We start from the raw sequence: 12,325 nt of genomic DNA on the forward strand, positions 1-12,325 counted from the left end.
CTAGTCATTGAGTCGTTGCGAACAGTCTACTGACCTAAGAAATGACAGATTAAAGGTGAACTGTATTAAATATTTTGAATTTATGGATGCTTAATCGAATGTTAGTGCACTGAATAGTGAAGATGGTTCTGCCTTTCTAAACTTTTGTTGTTTCTGACTTGCTGTGATTATTTTTTTTTCCACCGTTCCTCTTTCTTCTGACCTTGGTTTGGATTTGTGTATATTCTCTCAGCCGAGAGTAAGAACAGGAACTCAGTCAGAGCATTAATTCAGGTCCTCTGCATTCCACCCTGAGCCCCTGCTGTTCCTGTGTTCCCCACCCTGGGGATCTGGGATTGGGGAAGTATCCCGTGGTTACAAGGTCAGAGATGCAGAGGAAGCCTTTAGATTTGCATACAACTACTTCGCCTCGCCTCGTTTGCAGACGTACCTGGCTGTAATTTAAGTCTCCAATGTTAAACAGTGGTTTACATTAACTTTGCATAAAGCCTGACAATGCTATTTTTGTCTCTCCACTTGAAAGCACCTTTCAAATACAAAATTTGCAGCAAGTGGCAAAATTGCTACCAAAAAAAAAAAAAAAGTATGGCATTGGGGTGGTTTATATTATCTTAATTGCCTTTATTATTAAACTTAAATTTACTTATTTCTTCATCTTCTTTCTTTCTCTCTTTTTTCCCCTTCTGCCATGGAGGAATGTTCTAGAGCCTGACTCATGCTGGACGAGTGCTTTGTCACTGATTAGTTATATCTCCAGCCCCTTCCCCTTTATGTTTTTGACAGCGGGTCTCACTAAGAGGCGGGCTGAGCTTGCTCCGTAGCCCAGCCACCCCTTCCTTGAACTTGGGGCTCTCTAAAGTGGCAGGGATTACAGGACTGAGCCACCAGACCTGGCTGCAGCCATTTTCTTACATAATAAGAGCAATTCTGTTAGGTCAGTAGCAACGAGTATGACTTTAACGCTTTATTTTTATTCTATTCGTTTTTTTAGGAGCAAGGAATAAAAGAAAGTATCTTTTATATATGTATAATATACATATAATATATAATATATGTATATTATAATATATGTATATAATATATTATATATATGTATACATATATATGTATAACTTAACAATTTAAAATTGCTGTACCTCATGTATAAATCCGTTCTACAGGGCTTAGGGTTGTTCTCCTGAAGCAAAGACATTGTTTTCTGCAAGACCCATAGTTCCAAACAGGCATCTCCTGGCACAGTTCATCCTCAGCCTTCATTCCTGGTCTTTCTGTCATTATGTTCCCTCTGCCACACTCCACTTAAAATACCCACTTCCCAATTTAAGACTGTTTCAAAGGCTTGTACCGGGAGATGATTTTTCTTTTGCTTTAAAGTTCATTGATTTCTGTAACACATCTAGGGCTTAGATGACTCCTGACTGTCATCGCCATTTGGGTTCCTTGTGTTCTGATGGCTTTTGTGGTTATGGAGAATTCTCAGCTATTACTTTTTTAGATGCATCTTTTCTCTTTCCCTCTTACCTTCCCCCTAAACTTTGGAGAGAACCAGGTATTACCTCCCATCCAGTGCGAAGGTACCCGCCAAAGGTCCCTAGCACAGAAGGGAAGTGAACTCAGGGTATTTATTGCTGACCCCTGTCAATGTATCCTCAGTATTTCTGACCTTTTGTTTTATATTTTAGTTCTGAGCTCTAACTAATGTGGTGATCGAGCTCCTCTGTTTTCCAGGTTTTAACTGTCTTTATGGTATGTGCTTTCTAGCAACTACCAGTTTATGGCGTCTGATGCAATGACTTCAATGACCTCATCTTTCTCCTCTAGCATCTCTGATCTCTGTTACTACAGCCTTCTGTTTGAGTCTGGGCCTGCATGTTTGGGTGTTGTGGTTTTTCCTACTCACTATGACCTGTTCCTTGAGGGTCTCAATGCTCAGCCTCTCTCTCTGGCTTTGCATTTCCTCTTCGAGGCCTTTGTCTTGGATGTGGCCTTGTCTGTTCTCTCTGTCACTTTCCTTGTAAGCTCTAGCATTCTAGTTGGCAGGTTCACTCTGAATGTGAGGGTGTGAGGGTGTGAGTGTGTGTGTGAGTGTGAGTGTGTGTGAGTGTGTGTGTGTGTGTGTGTGTGTGTGTGTGTGTGTGTACGCGCCCGTCTGTGTGTTGATGTTTGATGTCTGTAGAGTTGTTAGTAGGGGGACTGATTTACTCAGAGCATTAGAACCAATTCCCAACAGGTGTCTTCCTCATTCTCCACCTTCTCTTTTGAGGCAGGGCCTCTCACTGAGAGCCTCTCTGCCTTGACTGACTTACCTGTAAGCTCTCTCGGGCTCTTCTCGTCTCTGCCTCCCCAGTGCTTGGGTTACACTGTACCAGCCTTAAGTATGGGTGCTGAATATCTGCGTTCAGAGCCTGATGTTAGACAGGCGCTTTGCTCACTGAGCCGTCTCCCCAGCCCCAGATGGGAGGTTTATATTTGTTTATATTTGGTTCTCCTTCATGATTCTTCTCTTTCCTGAAGTTTCGTCTTATTTAATTTATGTAAGAATTATGCCCATTTGTGGCTCCAATGTTATGTTTTGATATGCAGTGGTGAGATTGGGAGTGACTAACATATCCATCGCCTTGGCTAACTTATCCGTTCTGTGGGTTCTGCTGATTCTTTGGGGGTCTTTCAATTTAGGGACAGGTCTGAATGACTCCAGGCTCCTGTCTTGATGAGTTGGCCCCAGGCTTGCTTCTCAGGCACGGATGTGTGCATGAATGAGCCCTGGTCTGAGGACAGTGGCCATGGCTTCTGCAGCCCCCTTTCACAGCTGGGAGAGCCTGAGCCAGCCTTGGCATTAAGCCTGGGGTCCTCGTGCGTCCTTTTTGCCTGTGTGTCCTTGAGAACAGAGCAGCTGGTCACCTCTGCTTGCCTCCGACTCTGCAGTCAGTGACTTACCACCTAGGCTTCATTTGTTTCCAGGTCACCAGGATGCTGATCTTGCTTGGAGCCCTGCCATGGTTTCTCCTCCTTCCTTATATTTTACAAATATTTAATATTTGTCCACGGGGAGGAGGGTCATTTGGAGCATAGCTTGCTGGTCCATCTTGATGTTATGTCTGCGGCTCCCCATTTTAGGGCCTTTTGGAATTTATCCAATCAGCTTTTAAAGCTCATTGCCCTCTGCGTGTGAGCATCAGTCTTCCGATCCTGTCAGGCAGTTCCTCGTGTCCTGGAACACCTCCTGTTCCTCCCATGTGCCATTCCTTACCTGCTGTGTTCCCAGCCTACTCAACCCTCCTCCTTTCCTCTGCCTCTCAAACTCTCCTGTGCAGCTTTTCTTGGCCACACTCGACTCTAGCACACTCGGCCTTTTCAGAAGTTACCGTGCTTTGCGTGTTTGGCCTACATCACTCCTCTCCTGTATAGACTCTCCTATCTGGTGGATGTCAGCCCCCTGGAGTCCCTACAGAATTGCTTGGTAAACCTGAGGTGAGGCAGACATATCAAGCAGAAGACGTGACATCTAACTTTTGGATGTCTCGTGATATCTTGCTTTTGAACGAGTTTACCTAGCTATTGCAGGTTTATTTATTATGTATTTTTATAGTTTTAAATACTGACAAGGTCATTTCTTTCTTTTAAAATTTTGAAACTCTGTCTCTAGTAAGGACATTCTGCAGACTCTCTTTCTGTGCATGAGATGTATTTGTATTGTAGTCCCTGTCATATACAGAAGGCATTTCAGTGGGAAATGCATCTATATATGCATACACAGATAACACATTACTTAGAAGGCCTTTGGGTCTGCCAGAGCTGCCCCCAGGCCCCATGGCGGTCTTTGTGAACTCTTGGATAGCCCCTCTGTACTTTCTCCCCATCACTGGCACCGCCGGCCTTTCATTTCTCATATACTGTCATCTGTATTAGTTTCTAAGACAGAGTTGACCCAGTCACATTCATTTGCCATTGTTCAAGGGTTCTGCTCTGTCTACAGGGCCAACTCCTGATCTCTTGGCTTGCCATTCAAGGCCCGTCCCCATCATCCCTGTGCCCTGCTGTTTGCCTCCCATTCAGCCTCTGTCTTGGCATCTTGGCATTCAGTACCTCTGCCCTGCTTGAACCTGAGGCTGAGCATATGACATTTGCTCTGTGGTTTCTCTTTTTCTCCCATTGGATTTATATTTCCAGACCTGCTGAAACAGGCTCTTTGGATGACAGGTCTGCGACCGGCCGGTCCAGGTAGAAAGCCTTTTGCTCCTTGACTCATGCAACAGTTCACACACCTGCCACTCATACTGTCAGGTATCCGAGAGTCTTCTTTCTGCTGCGGGCTTTTAAGCTGCTCAGAGCATCTTTGTTTCCCAAAGCTCCACAGAACAAGAAGTGCCTACTAGGTAGTGTTGAGTTAGAAGCTGGATACTAGATCTCTGCTCATGTTATGCAAATGAGCCCGAGAACCCATAGACCCCTTTAGCCTTGCTGGTGTGTGAGGAATCAAAAGAAAACCGAGCTTTCAGTTTTAACCTTAGTATACAGTCATCTGGAAGTTGTCTATTATTTTTAAGGGAATATGACTTTAACTATAATAGAAAATAAATTTAAAACAAGCTGACATCAATATAATTTTGGTGTTCGGATGAACTGAAAACACTCAGGTAATGGTTGACTGAGTCAAGGAGGGTGTCAACAATCTGTCATCTAACAATTGAACTCTTTGTGATTGCTGAAAAGCCTATATTAAATTCCCCCAGAAAAAAAAAGAGTCTATTAAAAGCCATGTAGGAAGGTAAAAGAATATTTTACATCATGTTTTAATTAACCAGAATTGTCTTGTTCCATCTTGGGGCACTTGGAATGCATGGAGGGTACAAGGAGACCGTGCCTACCCCTCTCAGAGACGATTTTATCACAAAGCTTTGGGCTTTTTGTCTTGACCATAAAGCCATCTCTAGTGGACTTTCGTCTACCGTCCCTGAAAAGTTTGCATTCTGTCACAAGAAGTGAATTCTTTAAAGCGTTGAGAAGCTTTAAAGACTTTGTGGGAATATGTATCAGTGTGCACATTTTGTGTGTTAATTCCTAGGCAGTGCAGAAAGCCTCAAGCTATAATAGAGACATGAAAGGCAATAAGGGAGGAACATAAAGAGGGTTGTGGATTAAAATTCTCTGTGTTCACTTGTTCATCAGTGCTTTGGAAGCAAGGGTATAAATAAAACCTCATATTATCAAATACATAGTTTTCTTAATTACCTAAAGTGTTAAACTATTTCTTCTTCAGTGCATTTTGCCTCTATAGTTAGAATTCACACTGGGGATAACAAGCAGACCATGTGTTTCTTGCTTAAGAGACCTGAGGAAATAAAGAAACATAATAGATACCCAGTGTAGTAAACGGTCTGTAGTTGCAGAAAGGGCTCTGGCTTCCCAGGGTGCTAAGCCGTAAGCTTTTATACGAATTAGTTGAACAGAAGATACATCGTTACTGTTCTGCTGTCAGGATGTTAATCTGTCATCCTTTCTTATTTGTTGTTTTTGACAAGCAGCTTATGGTTGTATTTACTAACGTCTGTACTGTATGTATGTCTATAATTATGAGACAGTTCCCTGCCACGATTAAGTGGCTGGGCTGTTTAAGAAAGAAACGCCCCCAGAAGAGCTAAAGTTTTAAAGTTACAATGTACATCTGCCAAAACAGATTAGCAGTGAGTTTCCAGAGCAGAACAAGCAGTCCTGAGCTTACCTAACACTTTGTTTTATGGCAAACCTTCTTGCTTTCAGGGGATGCAGCTTCCTGATGGAAGTTTGTATTTTGACACAAAACCTTGTCAGGCAATAAATTTCACCCTTGCTTCCCCAATGGAGCATTTCTGCATTCTTTTATGTTATCCATACTGTGAAATGCCGTATATTCCTAAGAGACTTGATCTAGTCTGAGTCCTGTGGAATTTACAGATCAAAGGAGCTCGAGATTAAATATCTTGGTTACGTGACCACTTGTGATTATGAAATAACGTTTGCATCTCAGGTCTCACGACCATCCCCACTGTGTCTGCCATTATCTTGATTAATGTATCTTAGAGACATTGGCATTAACACATGGAGACAAAAACAAAACCAAAGAACAAAAAAACGAAGAACAACAACAACAACAAAAACACTGTCCAGACAGAATTAAAACATTATTTAACAAGAATACTCAACGTGTAGATTTTTGTTGTTGTTGTTTCTGAGACAGGGTCTCTGTGTGCAGTCCTGGATGTTCCGGAACTTATTGTGTAGTCCAGGATGACCTCTAATTCAAATAGATTCTCCTACCTCTGCCTCCACAGTGCTGATATCAAAGGCATGCGCCACAACGTCCGGCCATGTAGTTACAATAAACTTTTTTTTTTTTTAAATTTTGGTCCTGATGAACAACAATTTAAAAATGTATTATCTCCTTTAATGTGACCCATATAATGTTTTGTAATTTATACATTTTGTTCTCATCAGGGTGAGAGAGCCTGTTAAATGGAAATTCACGTAGTGATTACAGGACAAATGCTCGGTTCCAACGAGGAACTACTGTGCAGATGGCCCATGTTTGTGCCTTGGAGCTGGGCTCCCAGACTTCAGACCCCTTCATTTCCTAGTTGAGTAATCTGGGCCAAATAACTGCCATGTGCCCCAGTTTCCTCATCTGTGAAGTGGTGGCATGAAGGACTTAATGAGTAAATACATACAAGGTGTCTAAACTGTGCCTGACATAGAAAAGTAATCAGTTGACATCTCAGACCTGATGAACTGAAAGCGTTTTATCTAATTTATTAAGAACCCTTAAGTTTTCTTTTCAGCTGGCTTAATAAAATTAATGGTAATAATAATATTGTTTTTCAAGTACAAGGTATATTCTTATTGTAAAAAACAAAAATTTAGTAACTGATTACTATCTTTGCTACAACATTAGTACAGGTTGAATACCCCTCATCTGAAATGAATTTGAATTTTATTTACATGTATATGATGAAGTCTATTAGGGCTGGGGTCTGTATATAACAAGACAGTTTCCTATACAGTTTGTGCACCAGCCTGAATGTTACATTATGTATTTTTGTTGTTGTTTACTTGTCTGTCTGTTTTTGTGCCTGTATGTTGACTGAACCTATCATATAAAGTCGCTGTGGGACTTTCAGCTTATAAATGGTCAGTCGTAGGTTGTGAAGGCTTCCGCGGTTTGGTCTGTACTTCTGTGACATATACAGGGGGAAACATTCTGTACAGTTGGTTGTCCTGTTGATGTCTGTGCAAGGAGCCTGAAGCCATGTTGTGTTTGGTGTGCTTTTGGTTGAACACGCAGCTAAGGATGCTTAGGCACACATCATTTGTGCTGAGAACCCACGCACGTGCACTGATGCTTTGCTTCAAAGTCTCCATGGCTGAGCCCAGGTGGCCCTCAGCGCCCCTGGACCTAACTAACCTCATGATGCAGGCACACAATGCTTTGGTATCTTTTGTTTCTGTCACCACATACTGTTCCTCCCCTGAGGAAGCCAGTGTTGGTTGTGATGTCCTGAAGGCAGCAGATGTCCTAGACTCTGGTGTTTCTCTTTCCCTTTATTCTTTTTCATTAAAAAGTTTTATTTTTAGATCGAGAATAAAAAGGATGTTAATATTTGACAAAATACTGAAGTTGCAATGATTGGATAGACTCATTTTTACAGATCTTTTATTTTATTTTTTAACTTTCCTTGTACTCTCTAAAGAAGCCATGGGGTATGATTCGTTCCAAGACTCTCAGTATTGCATCTTCCTCCTGCACTGTCTAATCCATCTGTAATCGTTTGCTAAACAAATGCCCTGGCAGGACAAAGGGTCCTGCTCTGGCCAGATTTGTTTGCAGAGATCTGCAGAGCCATTTCGGCAATTCAAGAGAGCAAGCAAAGCAGGAGGAATCGTCATGAGCTACATTTGGAGCTGGACAGAATCCCGGGGTTTGTGGACTTTGCTAGGCAAAAACAAAAGCCCTGGTGGGGAGACCAATGAGTACATACATGTTCATGTGAGTAAGAGAAGCCGAAGGTATTCTAAACCTTGCCTGATTTCCAGCTGAGGGACTGCAGGGAGTTAGAAAATGAAAACTATAGCCACACGCATAGATTTACAGGCTACATTGATGTCTGTGTAAGAATCCTTGAAGAGAGTTTCAGGCGACTGAGTGATGTTTGCCACATCCTGCATTGACTGGGAACTGACGAAGCCCTGAGGCTCTAAGGGCTGCTTGCAAACACAACTTTGTTGTAAACTTACAAGCTGTTTAAGGAACTCCTAATTTCTGTTAGAGCATGTGCAGCTTTTCTAATCAGAACAAAAGCACGAGTTGAACGTTCCGGAAGGCACAGCATCTGCATCCCACAGGTGTAACATCCTTGCTGACAGGGAGGCACTACACTGGCTGTGCCTCTGACTATTTTTCCAAACTTCAGAGAAACTGGGGGAAAGCAGTGGGGCAGTAATCACTAATATTGCAGTTGTTGTCCTATGAGCCGAGGGTTGTATATCCCAGTGCACAGGACATCCCCTCTGTGAGATCACTATTTATATTGTGATGCTTAATTTTTATCATCTCCCTCCTCTCAAAGCTTTACTCTAAACCACACCCCCAGTTAAGAAAGTTAACCCCTTTCCCCTTTTCTAAGTGTTCTTGACATCAAATGTCATTTAGCCCAGAGACCCACAACTCTCCCTCTTCCTGCAGTCCTTTGCTAGTGAAACACGAACTTTACACTGTGAACACTGCTAATTAAGTAAACTGCTAGGTTGGGTTAAAATACTTAGTAAATGGCTAAGTTCTTTGGAAAGTGAATTTTGTGTGCATGTGTGTGTGTGTGTGTGTGTGTGTGCACCACGTATGTGCGTGTGTATGTGTGTGTGTATTTGTGTGTGTGTGACTAATAGCTATATCACCACCAAAATGGGCCAGTATGAAAATTAATAAGATCCATAAATAAAATACATCCTGTTAGCAAAATACTGCGGATGGGTTTGAGTATTACTGAGAAAGAAAAGTATCTTGTAGAGAAGCAAGAGGTCTTTGTTGCTCTAGGAGTTTGATGAGAGGAACTGTGCAAACGATTGCTAATGCTTAGAACTGACCTGTATTCTTCTGTACAACCATTATGCGCTACCCAAAAATTAACTTTGGTGAACTTTCTGCTGTTTTTACTCTTTTCCTGGTTTGCGTCTCTGTCCGGGCATTCTGATGCACGCAGCTCTTGTTCCTCTTCTGTCAGAGTGTCCAGCTCAATGTGGAAGGATCTGTGTTGTCCCTTCATGCTTACGCGCTGTCACATTGTTATAAGACTCCTGTGCTCTCCATGCTGTTGGGTCCTCAGATCAGATTCCAAAGCTAGTTGTCCTTTGTGCTCCCTTAGTGGAAAGGATTTATAAGGTAAACTCAAGCATCCTCAAAGACTATATTTAACTGGCTCCTAACTCTGTTTGAGAAGAAGATACTTATGTGTATTAAGTAAAAAAGAAAAAAAAATCCAAAGTTTGTTCCAACAGCTCTCAATAGGTAATAACTATCATTTAATGTTGTTATATAATAGCATTACTATACTAAGGCTCAAGAATCAAATTGATTCTTTACTTTCGATTAGTCCTTGATTGGGATCATGCTTAAACGTTGTTAAATCGTTTGAAATATGGAATTCTCCATATTTCACCTAACCAAATGCCTTGCTGTCTTAGTAACAGCTTTCTTTCCCCATTGTTTGCTTCCTTAGCTCCTTACGTGCGTCTTTTATATAACACACCTGAGCGGCCTTGTGTTGGAGGAGGAGGTTGTATGACGTGTTAGCAGCTTTACATGTGATGGAATTTAACCTCAGTTTATGTCTCTCCCTACACAGTCCCTTCAGTCTGAATATGTTCATTACTAAGGCCTTGCCACTCCGGTGAAGACAGTTCCAGTCTTAAACATCTGGATGTGCAATGTGGAAGAAACCAGCTGCTTGTCCGGAGGATGTCTCTACCTTTTTACCTTAAATTAGAGAGAGTGTTAACATAGTACTGTGGAGAGACTAGAGGCCAGAGCACTGGCTACGACTACTATACATGCACTGGAATGATCTTTATGGAGCTGTCCATACTTGTAAAGACAGTTTTAATGTTAAATTGGTATTTTAAAAGGTTATTTTTGATGTATTTCAGTAATGCATTTGTTACTGCATTTACATGTACAGTGTTACATTATATATGTATCATGAACTTTATAAAAGACTATTTTGATAATTTTATAAATATATAAAATTATGTCAAAGCTACACTATATTTTGATTTAGATTTTCCTGCTGTTTGCTACCAAAAAAAATTTGTATTTTAAATTTGTTTAGCTTTAGTATGGTTTTGTCTACAATGAGTATAGAATTCTTCCTTATTAAATGAAAACGAGGGAGCGAATTTCTAGATGTGATTTTAATTATGAACTCAGTCGACCAGGCCATTCTCTGCTGAAGCCTGTCTGAACTAAAGTTCATCCAAATTTATCTCTACCAAGAGTGGGGGTTGTTTGATAGGTTTATTTAGGAAAAAACTATGCCCCTTTGTTTTTGTTCTTCAGCCTTTCAAGTAGGAGGCTTAAAAAAACTTGACAATTTTTTAAGATCAGAATTAATGGGCGTTTCTCCTGAAAGCATGATTTTTCCTCTCTGTGAAATGACAGAACATTCCGATGCTTTTATTTTTTTTCCTTCTTTCATGCGTGCTTTAAAAAAAGAACATGCCTTAAATCATTTATTTTGCTTATACCTTCTTGTAAATATGCAAAGGAAGGATACGAATTTTAAGACCCATGTCTACGGTTCGAAAGAACACACTCAGTAAATGTACAATAATGTTGTTAAAAGACCAAAAAGCACTTGAAAGGGGTTGATAACTCAGAACATTCTGTTCTTGGTACGCGGTGGTCTTTGCCCTGTGAGCATGCATGGTCTGATGTCAGTTTTAAAGCAATGAAGGAACAAACCGAAGAAATCGCTGCTAAGTAGATCCGTGCACTAAAGGGGACATTTGAATGGACGCACCCTCCTGACCCGGGTACAGACCGGATGTACACACACGGGTCTGTCTGGAACCGGATGTGAAACTGAAAGGACCCCGCCCACCTCCCAGGGTACCGCCCAGCCCTTTCAGGTGTGATTCTGTATTTAAGTTCCCAGAAGCCTCTCGGCTTCTTGTCTAATTTGAGACGGAGATTCTTAAATACTGATTCTCTTCCAGGCTGCTTGAGAATGGGCAAGGGCTAGTTAAATGGATTCATGCAAAGTGCTTTATTCCAACTATTGAGTTATTTATCTGTATTTATTAGGAGGGGGTAGGTTCAGACTATTGTATGTGCTTCAGGAAGACACCTTGCTTATGTTTTTACCCTTCTCAGATGACATTGGAACGGAGTTTGACTCAGGTTTGCTAACATAAGTTCCCAGAGCTGCAGTACCAAATAATTGCACTCACCTGACGGAAAGTTGAGTTGTTTTAAGAATCGAAAACATAAAGAGGAGTTAAATTGTTTATCTTTTCCAAAGTTGAAAGAGTAAAATATTTTATTATGAGTCATTATTTTAAAAAGTTGGCTCACTGTATAGGAAGAGAGTGTTATTTCTTTCAGATTATCATGGTAAAGTAATTGAGGTGGCATTTGAGATGGGGGGGGAGAGAACCATATTATGGTTTTTAGTTGTTCTGTGAACACTAAGGAGTGCAGCTACTAAAACGATGGTAAAGCTGACTACTGTAAAATTTCCATAATTATGTGTGTATATAGATGCCGTGTGTATCTACATGTGTATGTCTTAAGCTTATTATACACATGTGCATACATAAGGCACACCAAGAAGGGGATGTTTGTATTATAGAGATTATATAGCGCAGAGATTCTCCACTTATAATAAAAATGGTTTGCCATGTATTTTGTTATGAATAGTTTATCTTCCAGAAGATATTTTGTTCTATTTTGAAGTGTAGAAGAATACACTGCTAATAAATAAAAGTTTTATGCGATTTACTTCTGGGCATTCATCATTTGATTTTGAGTTGTTAGTGTACTAAACTCTCTTGGAAATTTTATTTTTTACTCCATCTGGTTGCTTCCTTTGGCTTCCTCCAGCTCAGAATTCAGTTCATCTTGTATTGATCCCCCCATTGTTCACAAGGTACACACTCAGAGCAACTTTGTACTTTGAATCTCACAAACATCGGAGAATATTAGCTTCCTCTTCTCTCTTTTTATAGCTGATTTTCCTTTCTGTTAATAAAATACTGTTATGGCCCCGAAGCTATGGATCCTGCTATGCCGTTTGCAACT

At 40.9% G+C, this 12,325-nt stretch overlaps 1 protein-coding gene across 1 annotated transcript in view; it reads left to right on the forward strand.

Moving 5' to 3' along the window:
* Positions 1 to 12,025, forward strand: part of Cdc14a (cell division cycle 14A) — a 152,688-nt gene extending 140,663 nt beyond the window's left edge. The window contains exon 16 of the mRNA XM_032897432.1: positions 9,873 to 12,025. Within this exon, the coding sequence (XP_032753323.1) occupies positions 9,873 to 9,902 (30 nt within the window). The 3' untranslated portion in view covers positions 9,903 to 12,025. The remainder of the gene's footprint in view (positions 1 to 9,872) is intronic.
* Positions 12,026 to 12,325: the final 300 nt, after the last annotated feature.

The sequence above is a fragment of the Rattus rattus genome, chromosome 3 (assembly GCF_011064425.1).
Source record: "Rattus rattus isolate New Zealand chromosome 3, Rrattus_CSIRO_v1, whole genome shotgun sequence".
Classification (NCBI taxonomy): Eukaryota; Metazoa; Chordata; class Mammalia; order Rodentia; family Muridae; genus Rattus; species Rattus rattus.